Raw genomic sequence first — 22715 nt, 5'->3', positions numbered from 1 at the left:
GCCGCCTGCTGGGGGGCGCTGCCAGCAGCAGCTGTGCAGTGACACATCGAGGGGGAACCCCAGCCATGGCAGCCGCTGGAGAGCACCAAAGGTGAGCTGGCGGCAGAGTGGCGGGGCAGCAGGTGGGGAGGAGGATGAGGAGGAGCCGTGGCCCGGTACCGACTGATCCACGGACCGGTACCGGTCTCCAGACCGGGGGTTGAGGACCACTGCCCTAGATCTTGAGAAGGGTGTTAGGAACCTGCAAGTTCTGTAGTGTGCATGATTCAAAAATTTGAAGAATATCCTACAGGGGAGATAAGTAGTTAACATATTTAAATATTAACTTCATAGTATTTTCAAATAATCTCTTCCTGATTAGCTCAGTTGGATACTTCTGGCCCTTTGAACACACTTCCTCCGTTTGCCTTCAGATGAAGAATGCAGGGTGCTAGGATTTTTTCTCTTCTCTCTTAACAAGTTTGTTTAGATTCTGAACAAAGCTATTTATTCTTTAAGCAGCTGGTCTTCACCTTTTGCATACTTAAACTCTGCCAATATTTTAAGCCTGTTTCCAGTACTTTACTGAACACACTAACATGCATCTTCTCTATGAAACATATGCTCCAGATATCTGGATTGATGTTTGGGAACACTGACTCACAGATAATAAGGACATGATCTATGGTAGATAAAAACCTTATTTTATCAAAGATTTTTCTAAGTGATTTCTACTGCCAAATCACAAACCTCTTTTAAAAATTGCCATATTGAAAGTAATTTTGTGATTTGGGACCAAATCAGTGTTGCAAAAACTAAATAAAGATTATTTTTATTTGTTTCATTTATTTTATTAGATTTTTATACTGCCCTTCCATACGGCTCAGATGCTGTGCAGTTCTGGCACACTTATGATTATAAAGTGTAACAAACAGTGCAATCCTATGTAAAGTGACTCCCATCGATTACAATCAGTTTAGACTGGAATAAGTCTACACAGAATTAGACTAGCCCAAGAAAGATTGACAAATCAAATTCCTACTTTCAGAAAGGAATTAGATGGAAACAAAATTCAGAGATATCTTGAATTAGCTCAGGGACAATAAATCAAAGATTCAGTATTAATCTGGGAAGTCAGATGTGAACAATATGTGATTTAGATGTGACACAAAAATAAAACATGGAAAAATAAAAACCTGGAACTCTGATTCTAATCAAGGCCATGGCATGGGAATGAAAGAGGGGTTAAGTCTTCTCCCAGTGTTATTTTTCAATCTGGACTGGCCCCACACAGTTGCCATTTGCTCCACTGGGGTCCTGATGAGGAACTGCATGTTACCTCAATGAGATACAGACTCTCTGTGACTATTCCAGGTCAGGAAAATGGCACCGGAGGGATGGGTTAAAATGCTCCTCTTCCATACTACAATCATAATCCAATTGGGGCCCTAAGTGCCTGATTTTTAAAAGGAAAAAAAATACCAGCAGGTCATAGTGGTTGAGAGCGGCAACTTCTAATATGGCAAGCCGGGTTTGATTCCTCATTCCTCCACATACAGCCAGCTGGGTGACTTGGATTTATCATAGCCCTGGTCATGCTTTTCTAAATGAGCAGTTCTGTCACAAGCTCTCTCAACCTCACCTCCTCACACGGTGTCTGTTGTGGGGAGAGGAAGGGAAGGCGACTGAAAGCTGCTTTGAGACTCCTTCAGGCAATGAAAAGCAGGGTATAAAACCAAGTCTTCTTCTTCAAATAATGAATTAATAGAATTCTTAGTAGTACCATGAAGACAACTAAGGGCTAAGGATCTATTTTTTCTGTTTGGGATACATGAACTTACAATACAATACAACAGAAAAACCTTTAATGGCATCCACAATACAAAACAATATGCAAATCAGTTCTGTAATACAAGTCTGAAAAGCTGTAAGGAAAATTACAGCAGGCAAGGGAGCAGCAAATACAAAAAGATAAAACCAGTGACTTGGATACATGAACTGTTCTGGAATCACCATCAAATAAACCTGCACAGGCTATCAGTGCAGTCCCCTCAGAAAAAAAGCACACAGAGAAGCAAGGTTCATAACAGTAATCGGTGGACACTTTTATGGAACCATTTACCATTTCTGGAACATCTTAGGATTCATCCATGTTAAAGCCTCGCACTTGCAAAGAACACAAAGAAAAAAAAATTAATTGGGCACGCTTATCCCAAAAGCTTGCTAGCTGGCAACACAAGAGAGCAGGCATCCAAGCGCACATATGGGACAAATTATCCCAAAGGGAGCAAGGGAGAGTCATAGCGTCTGAGTGCTGGCTTGTGAGACCTAATGAGAACCAAATCTTAGAAACAAGTAAAATGTGGAGAAAAAACAGATGGACACTGACAGTGGTTGAGAGAAGAAATGAACGGTGATGTCCATTAGCTATTGGTCTTTTCTGGTGAAACTGAATCTTTCTCTTCCTACAAAGAAATATTTCACCCATCATATGAAATTGCTTGATAATGAGTTAGACCACTGGTCTATCAAGGTCAGTGTAGTCTACTCCGACTGGCAGAGTTTCTCTAGGGTCCTGGGCAGAGGTTTTCGCATCACCTGCTACCTGATCCTTTTAACTGAGAGAAACCATGAACTGAACACGGAGTCTTCTTCAGGAAAACAAGATGTTCTACCACTGAACCCTGACCTTTCTCCAACATCTTGCTTAAAACTTGGCAATCCCCATCAAACAAGATGAGCAAGAATTTTTCTGCCTCCTTTTGAAGCAGGGAGAAATGAATGTTTTCTACATGATCAATCACTCAAAGGATTTCTTTGATTTATGGATATACCCTAAGAAGCTTCAAATCCAAAGACCCCCTGCGCTTCTGTTTAACTTTTTCCACCAGACAAATCCTGCAGTTGACCTCTAGGCAACATAGTTTCAAGGTACTGCTATTACCATGAATCTGCATGAGCCTCAGGGGAGGGCGTTATATAAATATAACAAATAAAATTAAATTTAAAATGAAGAAACATTTACTGAATCCATGGCTATATGGCATTTGCAGATTTGTACTTTTAAAACAGATTTCCTTGTTTTAAACTACAGGAGAATTAACGTTTTAAATGGTGGGCCTTAAGCAGCCTTAGATAGCCACTAGGGAAGATGAAGGCATAAGTCTCTAAGCACCTGAAGGAAAACCCAGTGAGTGTGTGAACAGTGATGCAGCAAATGTAGTGAGACCTTTCAGGAACCAGGTGCAGCAGACAAGCAATGGAACTTCAAGCTGACTTTGCCCAGTCACAAGTCAATGGAAAACTGTGATCATACATTTGGGACCCGCCTTAGGACCAAATTTTTAGGACAAAGGTAGACGTATATATTTTGACACAAGTTTAATCATACTGGTGAACACTGTGGAGCCTGAGAGAATATTGTATCCAGGGAAATTTGCTGAGCGCGTGCTCCTGAAACCGTTTGCTGGGGCAAGTCAATTCACTGCAGAAGCAGCAGCAGCAAAGCAAAGTAGCAGCGGGTCTACACATCCTGTCCTCATGCCACTCACTACTGTCCTTGCCCTGTACTTCTGCTGCATTGATAACGAAGCATTGATGTGGTCAAAATATTGCTGCCTTCTCCCCACCAAAAAGAAAGCCTGTCAAAAGACTGAAGGGGGGGAGGGGCATAGTAGAGCTCAGCTTTGTAGGCAAACTTCTACACAGAGGTTCTGCCCACAGTCACCCTATTGTTTCCACTTTAAGCAAAGGAGGTTTTCATGTCACCTAATTTAAAGGGAAAAGTCCAGGAAGGCTCACACATCATACTTGGGGACAGCGTTATGTGACTGCTTCTCCCCAGGGCATTCTGTGTTCCATACAGGGACAAATACTACAAAAAGTGCCACGTCCTCCCCATTTTGACTTTGGAAAGCTGGAGCCCCTGAACCCTAGTGCTATGGTGCTGATCTGATTTGATCCTAGCAACACATAGCAAAGTAAGTTCTCTGCAGTTACCATGCAGCAGTGTGCAAAGCGATGTGGGGGCCAGGTGAACTCTGGCCTGATCCAAGGTCAAATGATCATGTAGTTTAACTCCATGTTCTGTGAATGTATCTGTTAGAACCCTCTTAACTCATACTCACTCTAAATACTTCCTATAACAACGCACCAGGAAACCTAAATAAGTAAAAACTAAGCATCTGAGAATAACCAGTTGCATAAACAGGGTCAACTCTGAGATTAATTTAATGTGTGTATACAAGCTCTGAAATACTAGATTTAACGTGTGTCTCCTTCCAGTAATATGACACTGAACTAGCACAATTCTGTGAAGCTACTTATAGACATGTGTACATATACCTTAAGACCACATACTAATACAGGAAGATTGTGTCTTATGATACAGGAAAACACGCAAGTATAGACCTTAAGGAATGGAGTTGACTAGACTAGACTTGAAACCTGATAGCATTCAGAAATCATCAACTCTGCATATAAGCTTTAGAAAACTTTAAATGTCCCGCAGCGCAGGGCGCCGCGGACTAAATAAAACAGTAAGGGCTGTTGGGGAGGAGTTAGGGCGGGTCCTGTCCGGGATAAAAACTCGGAGGGGCCAATCAGGAGCCGCAAAGTGGCTCCTGATTGGCCCCTCCAAGTGTCCATCCAGGGCCAGCAGCCAATGGGGACTCACTGCTGCTTCGCCCGGCCGGGACTCAGTGCTGCTTTGCCCGGCCGGGACTCAGTGCAGTCTGCCAGACCGCGCCAACAGTCCTCCAGCTGGGCTGTTCCTCCTCCTGCTTCTCCCGGCCGCTGGAGCGGCCTCGCCGCGTTGTAGACGCGGAGAGCCCACTTCAGAGGCCAGGAGAAGCCACAGCCATCGACCCCGGTGAGTTGGGGCCCACTCCGCCTTCTCCTGCCCGCGGGAGCGGCCTCTGCTCTGCCTCCCCTCATAACGCCGCCCTGCCGCCGCCTCCCCACGCCATCCCCGCTTCGCCCACCACCAAAACCCGCCGCTCCCCGCCTACCCCCTCGTCGCCCTCCTCCTCGCCGCTCACAGCCGCCCGCAGCTCTTCACACCGCCTCCTGGAGCTCCCACCCCACCCCACCACTTACTCCTGCCCGCTGGCCTGCCTTTCCGCAAAGAAAACCTGCTGCCATGGCCCTGCTCAACCTTCTGCCGACTTTCGATGCCCCGCTCCAAAATGGCGCCGCTGGCTATGATGCCGCCGCCGAGCTGCTCCACAGTCCGCGGCCCACCGATGCCTCCCACGGCCTCAAAATGGTGCAGCTGCACAGGCAAGCGCCCCGGAGCCTGCGATGCTGAGCCGTTGTGTGCCGCGATCGGGCACATGCCCTGCCGCTGCCCAACTCACTTGCAGGACGCTGCCGCTCTCCCGCCCGGGCCCCGGTGAGTCTCCCTGACGGGGGGGGGCGCACGACGACAGACACCCCCCCCCCAGGACAGGCCCCGTTGCCCACACAGTCACGTTTGCCCCCAGCTAGCGCCCGCTGTATTTGCACGACAGCGGGCTTGATTCCTAGTAGTTTTATAGTTATGTAAATTTAAGTCATTTATATGAATGCTATAACAATGATGAACCAGCCGTTTGTAACCTTGTACATCAAAAAGAAAACATTCTAGTATGGCAATTGCCAGATCAAGACCTGCTAACCAATTTTGGTGATGTGCTTTCTCCAGCAAGAGAAAGATGGGTTGTGCAGAAAAGACACCAAAAGTTTTAATGAAACCCCTCAGCAGTAACTAATTAACAGTTTTAAAAGAGCACTGTCTATGGACTCAGAAAAATATTAATAATGATAATAAACAAAATGAAAAGCATATATAAAAATAACAATGGTCATATTAAAACATTCTTTAAAAATATTCTGTAATCAGATTAATTTAAAACTGCCATAATTCCCCAGTTGGCTGATGTTTTGGGGAGACCAGAATTTTAGGATCATTTCTGGTCTCCACCATAGGCCTGGAGGAACAGCTGTGTTTTACAGCCCCTGTGGAACTGGCCCAAGTCCCAGAGAGCATTCCACCAGGCCCATGTCAAGGCTGAAAAGGCCCTGGATGAGCCCAGTGAAATACTTGGGGCCGGGAATCTTGAAAACTAGTCTTCCTGTGTGGCCAAATGCACAGGGTGTCAGATTCTACTCACTGCAAAATCATCATGAACAATACCAGTGGTAAGGTGGGGGAGGTAAAGTATGAATTTCTCATCAATCAACCAGTGGTACCAGGTGTGGTTCTATTCTGATTGTGTTGTACACACTGCTGTAACGATAAAGTTATATATCTAAATAAAATGTGCATATAAAGCAAAATTATTTTATAATATTGTTTTACTGTCTGCTATGGGGTAAGAGACTTGTAGATACTATCTGAAGTTTTGGCCCATTTTCCTTGGACTTCTAAGATCAGTCATTGTCTGTATACTGCATCTATAAGGACTAGAAACTTACTTTTGTTCAAAAGTAAAGATTAAATTATCAGAACACTGGATTCTGCAGCAGATAACAAATTTTGCCCTTCTACAATTGTATCACTACAGCATGCCTGTTATCAAGTTGTTACATCAATGACATGGCAAGTTTGTTCTTTTCATGTTTGTGAGGTTTTCATGTTTGTGAAGTTGTGCAGTACTTCAATCAACTAATTGTTTTTATGGGTGATTTAAAAAACCCTGATACTTAAAGTTACTGCCCTCTCTTCCCCAGCCTTTGATCCCCAGGACAAGGCAACCTTCATTAGGACGGACCCACCTCTATAAGAGGAATGTTATTCATTATCTGCATTTTTAAAAGCAACATTAAAAAAAAGTGGGGTGAGGGAATGAAAAACACTGGCCATAGACCAATGAAACTGCCATTCAAGCAAGCTGACTGCACTTCCTGCCACGGTGTGATCTGAAGGGGACCTGTATTAGCCAAACTGTTTGGAGCAGGCCTTCAAACACACCGCATTCAATTTCAAAGAGCTCGGCCAAGGGAGCAGGCTAGCATTTTCCTTGCTGGAAACTTTATTCCCTGTGAAATGATGAAATATTTAAGAGGAAATGGAGGATGAGGGGGGTGGGGTGAGGATGGCTGTTTGCTAAGACCCAGCAATGAAACTAAAAAGGGTAGTTATAAATAACGAAGTAGGTATCTTAGACTTTCGGCCAGCTATAAATCTTTCCCCTGGGCTTCCCCACTGGGATGGTGGGATTAGATGCCTAGTAATAACCCTTGGTCGCACAATCCTACAGTGTTTTTCAAATAGAGCAGTCATGAGCAGAGAGTAACGGTGAAGTTTGCACACACAAAAGCCTAAATGGTACAGTTGTATGTAGCTGCATACATTGTGGTGCTCGGATTGTTTTAAAGGAGTTGCCTAATTCAGGAGGGATATCACAGCCATAGAATGATTATTCTTGTTCCATTTCAGCAGCCAGTCAAGAATTTAACAGTGTGTCTTCATTTCTGCAAACGAAGAGACTGGACAAACAGATCTGGCGCACACATTCTCTAAAACACATGCCTCTTCTTCCAGCAAAAAGGGGCTGGAGGACAAATTCAGGATGTGCACTATGCAAAACCAGCTTCCTATGTTCAGTGCAGAAGCATCTCAGGAAATATCTTCCTTTTCAAGGTCCTTTCATAGATTGCACAGACACCCATCTTTTGTTGTACCACCCAGAACAGGCTCCTAAACAAAACTGAATCTGTGGATAATAGCAGGATATTTTCTGTTTGATAGCCTAAATACATGCGACATAACAACAGCAACATATACTGAGAACAGGACTTGATAAACAATTGCCTCAACATGCATTTATTGTCTTTTGCCTCTTACTCTGAGGTAGCTTCACAGGACACCTATTGTATCTAGCTACTAAGAGAGAACGTGACGTTTCCAAGAGAGTGAAGCACTGCTCCTGGAGTGAAAGCATGGCTCTACCAATATGTTCTTTCATTCCTGAAAGAAGTCCCATTGCTTTCATATCTGGGTAAGACTATGGAAATCTACCAAAGCCACCAAAAATCACACTTTAAAAGCAAGGTTTAATATTTAGATGGTAGTTTTGTGTGCTCCAAGCCTTTCATACATTTTTCAGGGCATTTCCACACATCGTTAAAAATAGCATTATGCCAGCTGAGTGGCATAATGCTAAATAAAATCGTGCCTCCCGGCCCCTCCTTACCTTTTTTGCTGTCTCGCTCTTCTGGGCCGCCATTTCACGCTTCTCCACCTCCACAAGTGCTGCTGGAAATGGCGGAAGAGAGCAATGTGGTTTACACCTGACTCTCTTCCGCCTGTCAATCAAGCCAGGCAGCCAATCCCCTTTCAGCTTGGTATAGTGGTTAGGTGGGACTTCTAATCTGGTAAGGACTTCTAATCTGGTGAGTTGGGTTTGATTCCGTGCTCCCCCACATGCAACCAGCTGGGTGACCCTGAGCTTGCCACAGCACTGATAAAGCTGTTCTGACTGAGCAGTAATATCAGGGCTCTTCTTTCCTCATGCTTTAAAGGGCCCCCAATGCCTGCTAATTTTTTAAAAAATAAATACTTCTCAGTTGAAACGCCTATGTATCTAATCATAGATGCATAGTGCTTCTTTATTGCCACCCCTTTTGGAATCATGAGTCTTGCTTCTTTTAAGAATAAATCTTGTTCCTGATTGGGGGGAGGGGAAGGCTAAAGAGGCATGCTTTGTGCTAAAACTTTGGGGAAATTTTTTTTTGCCTTTGCCTGGATGTTTGTATGCCTATTCTTGCTCTAGGCAGTTCACTTAAAAAAAAAAAAAACATCCTCGGGAGAAGGGAGAGGGGGGCAGGTGCATGGGCGGGACATTGGAGGCGGAGATTGTGCTTCTTTGTTTCCATACATTTTTTTTGCTGGTGGCCTGTTGGTTGCTCTCTGGTAGGCAGCGCTACATATGTTGGTGAATCCACTTTTGGGGATTCACCAACTAGTGTTATAAAATGGAGGATGTAGCCGGCTGTTTACTGCTCAGATGCTACATGTTGGCAACATCATGGTGGGGCCAGAATATAACAACAATGAAAGGTAAATATCTCACTATTTTTAAGGGGTCCGGAAATCCTCTCAGTAATCCTTCAAACAAATATTGCAGTTGGTATTATTATTCTACTATTGCAGATGAGAGCTGGTGACCTGTCTAGGATCATCCAGCAAGTTCATGGCAGAGGCAAAATTTGAAGGGATGGAAGTAACATTCATTCCTCATGATTTCACATACCATCTCAGTATGTTTCATGACACTCACACAAAAACTAATTCTATAGCAGCGGTTCTCAACCGCCATAATGCCACAACCCCAACTGCGACGGTGGTGCAGGCGTTCAACAATCTGAAGGCTGCCAGTCACCGCCACCAACCTATCCTGGCGACCCCTCGGAAGGGACCAGGCAACCCCACTTGGGGTTGAGACCTCAAGGTTGAGAACTACTGTTCTATAGAATGTCCACCAGTACATCTGATACACTGGTTTGGAGAAAAATTGAACATGGATTGTGGAAATATACTGCAACAGATATACTTCCTTACAGGAAAGATGTCAAAATCCCAAAGAACAAATGAGCCACACTGTTGCACTGTATGCTGATTATTTATAAAACTCTAGGTGAGTAAAAGGTAACTAGGCATACAATATGATTGGAAATACAGAATACAACAGTCTGGAATCAGCATGGATGGACGGACCAGTCAGTCAGCATAGAGGTGCCTGAAGCAAAGAAAGTCCAGAGTTTGTATATATAAATTAACAGCATCTTCGATTTGAAGGCATCTGTATTAGGCTGAAGTTTATCTTCTGTATTTTAAGTAATGTTGCAAAAAGGAGACTAAGCAGAATGTTACATGCCAATGCAGTTCAATGACAGGTGACTACAAAAGCATTTTAAAAATTATACTGGAAGAAATGAAAAAGATGTTATTCCATAAGAGCAAATGTAATGAGGGTGATTGGCAAGTACTCAGGATCAAACTTTTAGACTGCAATCTGAAGTATACCATTAAAAAAGTGAACTGTACTCAGTACATTTTATTTCAAAGTTTATTCACATGGAGTTCTGGTGCTAGTGTTACCGGTCCCTGATGCTTCACATGATATGACAACATCATGAAAGTAAAGTACCAAAAAGATAACCTAGAGATTTTAAGTGGCTATAAAACACTTTGTTACATCAATATTGCTGCTGCTGTTAGGGGGTATGGTTATTAAGGGGTTTTATTGTTTTACCTTGTAACCCGCCACGAGTCTTCTTTGAGAAGTGGTGGGATAGAAGTCCAATCCAATCACAAAAACTGTTTTGTATATAGCCTAAGATTATGAAAAGTGGGAAAGGGAAGGAGGGTTCTGCCAATATTTGACTGGAGAAGAAGCATCTTCTCTTAGGATGTCTATGCAAAGGGGCTTAAATATAACCCCATCTGCACTACAACAGGCAGTGAGAATCTGACCATCTCTAGATCCTTTCAAGAAATCACCCTGCATGCAGAGCACTTTCTCAGCAGTAAACCAGATCCTTTCAAAGTCAAATATCTGTTTTTAATTTTTTCCCCAACAAGAAAAAAAATTATACAGTAATGTTGCTTGATCATTTCTTAACAATAATCAACTGGCAAACTACATAGGTAGCTAAAACCAGTAAAGTATCTCTGTGTCTCTCTGACACTTTGTTGTTCCCAAACCCACATAAAATATAATCTGTAGCACCTTTAAGACCAACAAAGATTTATTAAACGCCTTGAATAAATCTTTGTTGGTATTAAAGGTGCTACTGGACCCTGATTTTATTGTGCTACTACTTCAGACCAACACGGCTACTAATTTGAATCTATCCATATAGAATGTGTGAGCCTTTCTTTAAGTCTGACATTTGTTCTCAGGCTGAAAACTTATGATGTCAAGTTTTTGGTTGGAGCCAGTCACCATGGAGAAATATTAATTTCTCCAGCTCTTCCCAAGAGATCACAGAATCAGGACAAGCCAAAACAGCAGCTGTACTGATGCAAGCATGAAATTCCCTCATTCAATGAATTAAAATCCTGTAATTTCCTTGCTATGAATATGCAGAACAATCTAGAATATCTGCTGAAAGGCCACAAACAGAAAATTGTTAACAACTGTGTGCAGGCACACAATGGTGTGAGATTAAATGGAGATGAGCAAAATCAATATAATATATACATTCAAAATGAGTGTTTTGGTTCAAAAGTAAATAGTTCTAGAGTTTATGCAAGATATCAAACATTCTTGCATTTGTTTCAGTCTCAGCACTGACCCTTCATCTACTGTTTGCAACTGAAGTTTAAATAATATATTAGATGACCTCTAAGATGCAAAAAGGCATGGTAGTCCCAGATAACTACTTCAGTGTCTACTAAATGAAGCTGAAACAATCCTTGTTACATTACTTCTAAAGATTTCAAAACATTTTGAGCCTAATCCTGCATCTTTAATATTAAGCAATCACATCACAGCATAGATCTCTGCAGTCCCAGGAATAATCTCCGTCTTTAGAGAATGGCTGAAATGTGGCAAGGCAGCAATGATTTCAGCCAGCAGAGAGGATGTTCTGTTACATGCAGCTTTTGTACTGCATTAGCTCATCTGTTGCCTTCTCATAAGGGCAGGAGAACCAAGATAGTAATTTGAACCATGAATAATTGAATTACAAGTATTTGGTCAATCATCATAATTTCTTTGATGGCTAGGAGTTCAGTACTTTTCTTTTCACTTGGTATCTGTAACACTGAACAGCCGCTCTCCTTTAAACCTCCAGATTGGGCCTGGAGATCTTCCAGAATTACAATGGATCTTCAGACTCCAGAGCTTAGGTTCTTGGAGGAAATGGCATATCCAGGGATGGGCTCTATGGCATTACACCCCACTGAGGTCCCCCTCTTCAGCGGGATTCCCAAACCCCACCCTTCCTAGGATCCACCTCCAAATCTCCAGGAATTTCCAAACACAGAGTTGGCAATCCTGGGCAAACAGGAAAGTTTCTGTGTAACTTAACATGACAAAACTAGGCACATGAAACTTTGCCCATCTCTTCCATCTCCTTGCTAGGGAAAAAAAGTCACTTGCTTAATTTCTTCATTTCAGGCTGTATACAATAGCATGTTTATGGTATGATTGGAAGTTAAACTGAGTTGCTTCCCATTGTGCAGATCATTTGGTCTGGCTACTGAAGTGATCCAAAACACAGGAAGGAAGCTATCACAGAGTATGAAAGGAAAAGGAAAAGTGGACAGGAGAACCAAATTGCATAGACATATTTCTCCTCCGTGGGGAAGATATGTGTATATCACCACTAGGACCATGCAGCATTTCAGCTCTTACAGAAGATTCTCTATGTTCCTGCAATTCTTTTATTTAAACAGAAACAGTGTTGAAGCATAACGTTTGCATCAAACAACACAATTCAGGGGAAAGCTTTGTGGGAAGTGAAAAAGTCGAAAAGGAAAGTCATATGCAGACAGAAGAAAATGTGCATATTTACCCTGAGGAAAGGAAAATTAAAGGGAAGGAGCAGCACAGTGGCAATTTTTATACATTTTACAGCATTTGGGGGAGAGGGGGAAGAACCTTGCTTTACCTATAATATGAAAAAGTGCAAAACACAAAATTATAGCATAGCAGATTGAAGCTGAAACTTGAAGAAAAAAGAACCCTCTATTAAATTTAAGACTAAGTTGACCTTGGAAACTGTGAAGTCACCTTCCCTGCAGGGGTTCTAAGGAAGTACATCTGGTTTGAGAAGTTTTAAGTACCAGGTTAAGAGAAGAGATTGCACAGAGAAAACAGTAGATAGCACTTCAGCTACAGGATTGCAAACCGCATTGCACTACTGACCCAGGTCCTCTGCGTTACAACCAAAGAGTTTCTCGCCCATTTGTGAATCAGCATCTATAAAAATCCCTTTAAAATGTGTTAAAGTACTCCCACAATCAACAAGGACTCCAGGTAACCTAAGCTGTGTTATTTTCGAATTTGATATTTGGTCTGCCTTTGGAATCAATGGGAAGTGAGTTCCCCATATTTCCACAACACATCATAGTGTTCTTGTTTAACTTCTGGCTTTTCTTTAGCTTTCCTGCTATCTTTCCTAAGCCTGCTTTTATTACAAATTTTTAGGGAACAGTGCAGCAAAGTCAGGGTGGTTGCTGTGTAAAGGAGAAAGCCCTTTTCCCACTATCTTTTCCACTATCAACACTGGTGCCATTCCCCTGCTTCAGTCCCCAAGAGAGGCCATTCCCTCCCTGCCCCCACGTCTCTAGGGGATATTTCCAGTTCCTTTAAAAATCAGTGACTGACACATTGTTATAGTATTATAACTTTGTAACAGCCTGTTAGGACCACCTTCATTATAGCCACATTCATTGTAGATAGATAAGGGGAAAGGATATCCCTACAACAAAAAGGGCTAAAAAGTTACTTGTTTTCAAAATGCAAGCTGAAAATTCATTACATTTTATCATCATAGCAACTTGTCAATTACCATTTTTTAAATCTAAAAACATGGGGGGGAATCCTTTGGTGGCACAGGGGAATAGGAATGGCTGGGCGAAATGTGGAAACCCTGCCATGCGGAAACTCTGTTGCAACTGCAGTGAATCTGCAGTTGTAGCAAGACTGCTACAGAATAGTGCTGTTGTATGGATGTCCAGAACTCAAGTAGCAAGTTGTCTCCCACTCACTTGGCACAGATGCATCCTTCCGTATCCATATATAGTTCTGGAATAGGATAATTTTAATACTTAATTTACCCCTAAATATCCCAGATTATCAAAGGGTAGCTGGACTTTCTAATGCAATGTAGAATCATTTTAAGAACATACATGTGAATGATGGAAGAATATTGAAAGTAGCCTCTCGACAACCCATTAATGTGATGCTTTACTTTCTTTCTGACACCTTAGAAAGGTGACCTTTTCAGTGCTAGATTATTTTCTTATTCCTTCTTTACAGTTGTTTTTGAAGAGTGTGGGGCAATTAGGACTTACAATAATAGATTTTCTTTGGCTTTACTTACATTGACACTGGTATCAGAGTATGAGCTCCCATAATTTTAAATACATAGGAATTACTGCTTCAAAAGACCCACATTCTTCTGCCTAACAAGAATACATACAAACCACACACAGGAACATTTTTCAGCCAAGATTTGCATTATGGTTCTCACCTACCTATGCATGTCTTCCCATCAGAATGTAGCACAAACTTGACATGGCAACCACACTTTGGTCCTTGATCTGTATCATCACAAGTGTGCTGACACCCTCCATTGCCATAATTGCAGGTCACTGCAATGGACAACAGTTCAGGCAAAAAAGGTAAATAGTTGCTTCAGAATGTTATCATCATGAAGTCACAGTCACACAGAAATGTCCCAAGCTATCAGTCTTCTGGAAATGCTAACACATAAAGCACAGAGTCATTTATCACATTAAATCGATTATTTGGTCTACTAGGTCAGCATCCCATATCCTATTGGATGACACAACCTATAGCACAGCAGTCCCCAACCTTCTTGTGGTCAGGGACAGCGTCCGGGGGTGGAGGAGAGCCGGTGGCCCGGCACGCGTGGCAGCTGCGCGTAAACGTGCGTGCACAGTTGCCGCACATGCGCGTTTTCACCACCAGGTGTCGCTAACGCGCATGTGCAGAGTTGCCATGCATGCGCATTTTCACCAGCAGGGGGCGCAAACGTGCATGAGTAGCAGTCTGCGTGTGCACGTTTGCCTCGCTGGCGTGCCGATGGCCGCGCCTGCCTCTTCCCCCACTCGCAGCGAGCAGCTAGCCGGGCTGCGAGCGAAGCGGCTGCTTTGCTCGCGGCCTGGCAAGCTTCTCGCTGTGGGGGGGGAGGCAGGTGCGGCTGCTGGTGGCCCGGTACTATGGGCCGCGGACCAGGGGTTTAGGACCCCCACTATAGCATATCCCATTTTTGATCTAAGATGGCTTCACATGGGAAGTTAGTTACCTGCATACCTACTATATATTTTATTGCACAGCTAGAAATGTAGACAAAGTCCAGGGAAAAGACACCACAGAACAGAGACCACATTGCTTACGCATCTTTAGAGCACTTTGTCTTTTATCTACAAATCATTATTCCAAACTACATTTATTCCTTGTTGGTATCAGAACTTGTAGGCAAGAGAACAAACCAATGTACCCGTTCATCTGATTCAGATGTCACAATGAGTTATGGTTTTCTGGGAAATAAGAAATCTTTGGTCTTTAAGCCATAAGTACAGGAAGTAGGGAGTGCATATGCCTAAGCGTTTCAAAGTAATGTACACTTACATACATTATGTCTGAATTAAGCCTATTTCATCCAAATAAGCACCCCGTTTCCAGCAATAATGCACCAAAATATAGTTGGCAGGGGCAAGCACAAGGAAAGTAGCAGCCCACTGGAATAAAGCTCTTATATTAATCGCAAACATTCTAGCAATTTCATCCTCAGTACGTAATCCTCAGTATATAAAAACTGAAGTACATTTAGGACTTTTTAAGCAGAGATTTTAAAATAAACTGCCTAAGGAAATTATTCTGCCTAAAATCTATCGCAGCAGCAGTCCTCATGTAGGCAATAAAGCTGTAATAATTAGTGCACAAATGAGGTGCATCCAAGTCAGCAGTTTTCACAAAACCTGCTATAGCAAAAACTAAATGGAAGCAGGCAGAGAAGGTACACTCTGCACCCAATTCTCCAATTTTTCATTGCATATGCTCCATTTGTATGAGAACTAGTATCTGGTGCTGCTTGAATGGTGTATGAGTAAGCCTAGTACTGTCTCTTTTCTTGGCCATCATCCTCCGACTACCCTTAATATTATTTTAATGGTGAATTGGTATCAATACACCTTAGTAATATCATCAGCTCATTCTTTTAACAGCAGAAAAACAATGATTTCACAATCTAGTGACTTTGCTGTCTCACCCTTTCTCAAGGCTTTAATTGGGAAACTGAGCTGCAAGTAAGATTCGAGCTGGCCTTGTGGTGAATACTGTGGGCTTTCTAAATAGCTAATGAGCAGAATGTAATGTAATTTTTTAAAACTCTGTTTAGTTGATAACTGTGATAGATCTGTGTTTGTTTTGAACAATATTATTGTGTGTCTGATCTTGCGATGGCCTATGACCAAGTGCAATAAAGTTTAACTTGGGAAACTGCACTAAATTTACTGGAGCTTTTAATATGCAGGTGCAACTACACTACTTAACTTTTAAAAAATGAAAAACTAGAACCCTCAGTATCAATGAATTAGATCTAAATACTATGATACATGATTAGACTCGTATTTTTTCTTGCTTCTTCCGGGTCCATATCAACAATCAATAAAAACCATCAAGACTAATTCTAAATGAGACAGGCCTTTGTTGCAGATACTTACACTTGCAGTCTCGTTGGTTTTTGGTGAGCTCAAATCCAGGTCGGCATTCACAGGCAATACCACCTTTGGGGGTTTCCCGACAGATGTGGGCACAACCATGATTCTTGTTCATGCAGTTCATTCCTTCTAAAAGAGAAAGGAAACAACATAAAAGCTACTCTGCTCCCTTAAGTTGCTAAGCAAGGAACCGTTATGGACAGCTCACATTAACTGTGCAAAGGAATGGTCAGCTGATCCTTGCACACAAGATATTTTCTTTCTTACTAAAAGAACTATGGTGCTCAGGCTACACAGCCACACTGATCCCCAGCCACTGCCATGCTGAAGTTTCCATTATGGCTAGACTTGTTGGGACTTGAACTACTGAAACAGCATAGCTGATCCCTTTAAGGGGAACTGCCTGGTTGTTCCTATGGTTGAATACAAGAAAGTCCCTGGCTACAGGAAACAGCCAGGGGCTTTTTGCACGCCTTCAAAATAGCACAATGGTTGCCAATTGAAAACGCTACTGATTTGCTGTTTTGCACAACGTCGTCGACAATCTGCCACACACCTGAAACCAATCTGCAAAAAGCGCTTCCTTGTAGTGCTTTCAGGGAAATCCCCAAAAGTGGATTCACCCTCCGGAAAGCGATACACTCCTGCAACCAATCAGCAACACTAGCGATAAAGACCTGTGCGTTAACATTGTTGTGGTTTCTACAAAGTCCCTCCCCCTGGCTCTCCTCTCTGATCTTCCGGCGAAGCGATCGCCATTTTTTTTCTCCGAGCGAGCGGGGATAAACGCACCAGCGAGCCTCTTTCTGTTTAGAGGCTTCCCTGGCTTCAGTCCTTCCCCTTTAGTCACTAAGCACAAACCACAGAAAAGCCCGTTTGCTGATGTATTTTCCCATTAATTTTTACACATTCATTCAGCCGAAAATCGGGCCCGTGAGAGGGGGGGGGATTTTTTTTTTTCACTCGGAGGCAGCGTGGCAACGATCAAACAACAGCTCAAACACATTAGGCAGCTGGATGGGTCTCTCCGTTGCAACGAATCTACACAGATTCGTTACAATGGGTCTGTTTTTTTTTTAAAAAAAACCTTTCTTAAAGGGAAAGGGGCTGTTTGGGAGCATGCTAACGGCTGCCCATTGGCTGCTTGACGGCCAAGGGCGGGACGAGCTTGGCAATAGCGCTTCCTTTCTAGCGATTTCTGCCGAGACCGGAAGCCTGTGGGAAACGCTACAAAACGCCACTGGATTCCACTACAAAGGCAGGTATGCATAACGACGAATTCCACTATTTTAAATGGCGATTTTTCATTCAGTGACCAATTTGCTACAAAGATCCCGGTGCGTAAAGCCCCCCAATCTTGGGGTCACAATCCTGGCAGCACGAGGTAGCAATGAATGTCTCTATGGAAACAGTACTGGAAAATTATAGTATGGATTTTGCTCTTGTGAGATGACATTAATGACAATCTCTACAAACACCAGGAATAAAGTTTTCATTGAGTTTTGATGATTATCTAAGCTAAATACATTAGAAAATAGCAGATGTAAGAATCTAAAATAGTAATAGGAAAGTTAAATCTCCTCCTTACATAAAAGCATTTTAAAAAAATTTCTTTGTATCAACTCATAATCTCTCCTGGAAACTCAAATGTTAGTTTTTGATTAGTTAAAAGTCTGACAAACTCGGAGAGGCACAACTTTGCAACACAGAGATCCTATTGTTCACAAGCTTTTAGACCAGCCTTTTTCAACCTTCTGACTGTAGAGGAGCCCCTGAAATAAACTTTCAGGCTTCAAGGACACCCTGTGAGGTGGGTGAGGCTGAGAGAGCCCTGATATCACTGCCCAGTCAGAACAGTTTATCAATGCTGTGGCGAGCCCAAGGTCACCCAGCTGGCTGCATGTGGAGGAGTGTAGAATTGAACCCGGCATGCCAGATTAGAAGTCCACACTTCTAACCACTACACCAAACAATTAGACAATGCTTTATGACTCGCTCTCTCTCTTTCTATACAAAGTTGTTTCTCTTCATAATAAAGCTATTTTATTTTTTAAAGCAGCTTGGTGCTCTGCTCCCTCACATATTTAACAATTATGCAGTCTCCAATCAGAACTTAGTACTTTCTTTTTGGCAGCCCATGAATCCCCATCAGATTCTTCCAATCATAATTATTAGCAAGTAGCCTTGTACCCTATTGTCTTCTTCATTACTCTTCCTTGATTGTATGCTCCAATAAGAATATTACTGCAGGCAGTCACTTCACACTCCCCACCCCCTTCCCCATAAGGGGTCAAGAAAATTCCTCAGGCTCTCTTCGCACTGTAAATCTGCCAGAGGCAGCATTAAGCAGCAGACATTGTTGTCTGGTGCATCCATACAGCAAACAAAACAGGGTGCTGCTGACTCATACCCCTGGATTGTTTGTGCTCTGGCACGAAGGACATTGAGTTCTGAGTGTAAAGGTCCATCTCTCCATGCTGGCCACCCACTGTAACAACAACAACAACAAAAAAGAGCCAGGAAGACCATGCCGTTTGTGTTATGGCCTGGGAGGGCTAAAGCAGGCGATGAGCCATAGTGATTGGGTCAGTTTGTCTGCAGATGTTGGGGTGTGAAAGAGAGAAACATTAGTGGATAAACTACACCCACCACAGAATACTGAATCCAAGCTCAAGTACTAAGACAACAGTGTAACTCTTACTTGACAATAGGTCCTACAGAATACAGCTGCATTAATTTCTCGGTAAACAAGCAGAGACTTCTAGCTCACAGGCTGCAGAAACATCAGAATACGTGACATCATGTAAATGTGCAGTCAGAATAATTTAGTTCAACTATCAGATTCAGAACCTGCCCAGAAACTCAGAGAATCTGTTAATCCATATCAGAGCCTTGCTACTTACGGTACCAGTCACTAGTTACAAATCCTACATCAGGAGAATGGATTTTTAAAACCATATACCCCAATATAGGATGGGGGAGACTTTTCTTGGCAGTAGTATGTTTGAAAAGGATCTAGAGGTCTTAGTAGACCATATATTGAACATGAGTCAGCAGTGTGACTCAGTGGCTAAAAAGGCAAATGGGATTTGGGGCTGTATCAAAAGGAGTATCATGTCCAGATCATGGGAGGTGATCGTACCGCTTTACTCTGCTCTGGTTCAGCCTCACTTGGAGTATTGTGTTCAGTTTTGGGCACCACGAAGAGGGATATCGACAAACTGGAATATGTCCAGAGGAGGGCGACTAAGATGAGGGGTTTAGAGACCAAGACATAAGATGAAAGGTTGGGGAAGCTTGGTCTGTTTAGCCTGGAGAGGAGACAACTGAGAGGGGATCTGATAACCATCTTCAAATATTTAAAAGGCCATATAGAGGATGGAATAGAGTTGTTCTTGCTTGCCCCAGAGGGACAGACCAGAATCAATGGGATGAAATAAATTCAAAAGAATTTCCATCTAAACATCTGGAAGAAGTTCCTGACAGAGCAGTTTCTCAGTGGAACAGGCTTCCTCGAGAGGTGGTAGGTTCTCCATCTTTGGAAATTTTAAAAGAGAGGCTGGATAGCCATGTGACAGAGAGGCTAATTCTGTGAAGGTTCAAGGAGGTAGCAAGCTACATAGGGTTGTGAGTGTCCTGCATTGTGCGGGGTGTTGGACTAGACAACCCAGGAGGTCCCTTCCAACTCAGTTGTTCTATGATTCTATGATTCTCCACTGACTAGCCATGTTTCTTTAGTCCTGTGTGTTAAATGCCAGGAACTACACTAATGAGCTGCATAAAGGCCCTTGACAAAGAACTGCAAGAGGTTCAGCAATAGTATACAATATTCTTATATTACCAAGAATGAATCATATTGTGCCATATTTCATGGGGAGGGATTGCTGCTGGAAGGTTTGGCAATGTCCACTTGACAGATGGGGCAAATATCAAAGGATTTTCCAAACCACTGGTAATTAGGGATGGGTAGTTATTATATTTTTATTTCTTCTTTTATTCCCACACTCTGTATTCAAATGCTGGATCTCAAGGCTGCCTCACATTGTTGGTAACAAAGATAGTAGGCATGGACAGCACCAAAGCCTCTGAAGAAGTTAAATGTCCCACGTTTTGTTTTTGTTTCTGAGCCACAAAAAAGCATAAAGCCTTTTCAGCAGTTACACTAAACCATGGAAAGGCTCAGTGTAATTTCAGACCTATACTGAATAGGTTATCATGTTTTGTAAATTCCTCTTACAACAATAGTTGCTTTGGAATTAGCTTTCATCCTATTTCCAGAGAGCCAGCTTGGTGTAGTGGTCAGGAGTGCAGACTTATAATCCGGCAAGTCAGGTTTGATTCCGCGCTCCCCCACATGCAACCAGCTAGGTGACCTTGGGCTTGCCAGGGCACTGATAAAACTGCTATGACTGAACAGTAATATCAGGGCTCTCTCAGCCCCACCTACCTCACAGGGCGTCTGTTGTGGGGAGAGGAAAGGGAAGGCTGCTTTGAGACTCCTTCGGGTAGAGAAAAGCTGCATGTAAGAACCAACTCTTCTTCTTCCTATAATTTAGCTCACTGCTCTGCCCACCTTTTATTCTGCCACCCAGTGCAACAAAGACTTTTCCACTGATCTACCACTGGAAAATGTCACGCTTAAAGGGGGAACCAGAAAAGAGAAAGAAAGAGGGAAGATATTCGAGAATTACACAACAACAGTTTCAGATCAATTGCACAATACATTATTCTGACTTTTCCTCTCCTTTCTTTCCAACTTTTTCCCTTTGAGATTCCTCCCTTCCAACAATGTTCCCACTTCACTACACAGGAGTCTATACTGAATTTATTTTATACATTTTTATGCCACCTTTTCACCCAGTCAGGATCCTTAAGGTAGTAAAAATGAAAACATTAGAACAATTGAACAGTTAAGTTTTTGAAATAAAAGATGTAAATTTTTTACATGCAAGAAAAGCTGTAAATTTAATTATTCTATCAACACTTCCCATCTGAATCAGTAGATACAACAGCTGAACAAATCTGAGCCCTTTTCACTAAGCCTGACAACAGGGCACTGTCAGCAAGAGGACCTACTGGGCACTTATGTTTCAAGCAACAGAACACAGCTCCATCCCAGGCAGATTTCTGAGGATGTCAGCAGCAATCTGGATCCCTTCCATTCCTCAGCATCACTGTTATTATTGGCAGACCAGTTCATCTCTTAGCAGGAGAGGGTTCAGCTCTCTCTTTGCACCCCCAGTCTGCCAAAAGAACTGCTGACAGAATCATGCTAAACTAACCCTTTAACAAGAGCCATCATTTCTTAATCACTGCTCTGGTGAACAGCATATGCACATCTTAAGATTCTTAACCTGGAGACATTTACCAAGAGGCATCTTAAAGGCTTAGAATTTCACCAGGTAGTGAAATTTTCATGGCGTTTTTACTAGTGATAATTACTGTAACCACTAATGAAGGCGAACAATGCCAGAAAGACAGGCAAAATGAGACCTCAGCATAAACCACGTTCACAAAAGCTTGTTTAATGATGGGAAGAATGCACTGTGGTGACAAGAAGATACAGAATAGGTTCTGCTACACATCGCAGCAGAGATGTTTAGTACAGGATTGCTATTTTCATGAAAGCTTCATTTTTCTTCTAAATTGAAGTTCCACCCTAACACCTTCTTGGAAACTGGTTTAGTGGGATTTTGAATGATGATTTGAACAGACTGCAAATTATAATTGACCATTTAGAGTTGGTCTTTGTATATTTTCCTTTGGAAAGAATTACTTCAGATATTTTATAGAAAGCAAAACAAAGGATCAAGACTTGGCAATGGAGAAAAGTAGCCATCTTTTCATTGTTCTTCAGACATGAGGCAAAAAGATTCTGCTTAAGATCATGGAATATACAGCAGATGTATACCACATGGTGGGGGGAATTCTTCAGAACAGGGGCCCCTAACTTTTATGAGCCTGAGAGCACCTTTGGAATTGATACAGTGTATCAGGCACAGCCACCGGAGGTTGAATCTGCCAAAAAATGGCTGTCATCTTCAGTCATGCAGTGGAGATCCTTATGCTGTGGTGGCAACTGCTGTCAAAGCAACAAAGCACAGCTAATCAACTATCTAACAGTCAATTGGAAGCTTTGCAGGGCAGAATCCCGACCTGGCTCCATCCACTTTCTAAAAACATTTAGTGGGCACCAGGAAAGGTGTCAGGAGTGCCATGTTGCTCATGGGCACCACAATGGGGCCCCGTATCCAAAACGTCCCCAAACAGCCCTTATTGTCTGGGGATCTCCATTCAAACTATTGGAGGAATTATGGTGTCAGCAATATGC

At 42.6% G+C, this 22715-nt stretch overlaps 1 protein-coding gene across 6 annotated transcripts in view; it reads right to left on the bottom strand.

Moving 5' to 3' along the window:
* Window positions 1–22715, bottom strand: part of SCUBE3 (signal peptide, CUB domain and EGF like domain containing 3) — a 146073-nt gene that overhangs the window by 61181 nt on the left and 62177 nt on the right. For 4 of the 6 annotated variants that reach the window (XM_077334462.1, XM_077334457.1, XM_077334461.1 and 1 more), the window contains 2 exons: window positions 16388–16513; window positions 14174–14290 (listed from right to left, as the gene is read on the bottom strand). In XM_077334462.1, the coding sequence (XP_077190577.1) occupies window positions 14174–14290; window positions 16388–16513 (243 nt within the window). The remainder of the gene's footprint in view (window positions 1–14173; window positions 14291–16387; window positions 16514–22715) is intronic. The other 2 variants (XM_077334458.1, XM_077334460.1) reach the window with 1 other exon arrangement.

This window comes from Paroedura picta, chromosome 4 (genome assembly GCF_049243985.1).
Source record: "Paroedura picta isolate Pp20150507F chromosome 4, Ppicta_v3.0, whole genome shotgun sequence".
Lineage (NCBI taxonomy): Eukaryota > Metazoa > Chordata > Lepidosauria > Squamata > Gekkonidae > Paroedura > Paroedura picta.
The sequence above is the reverse complement of the archived record's forward strand: the minus strand, read 5'-3'. Positions and strand labels throughout refer to the sequence as shown.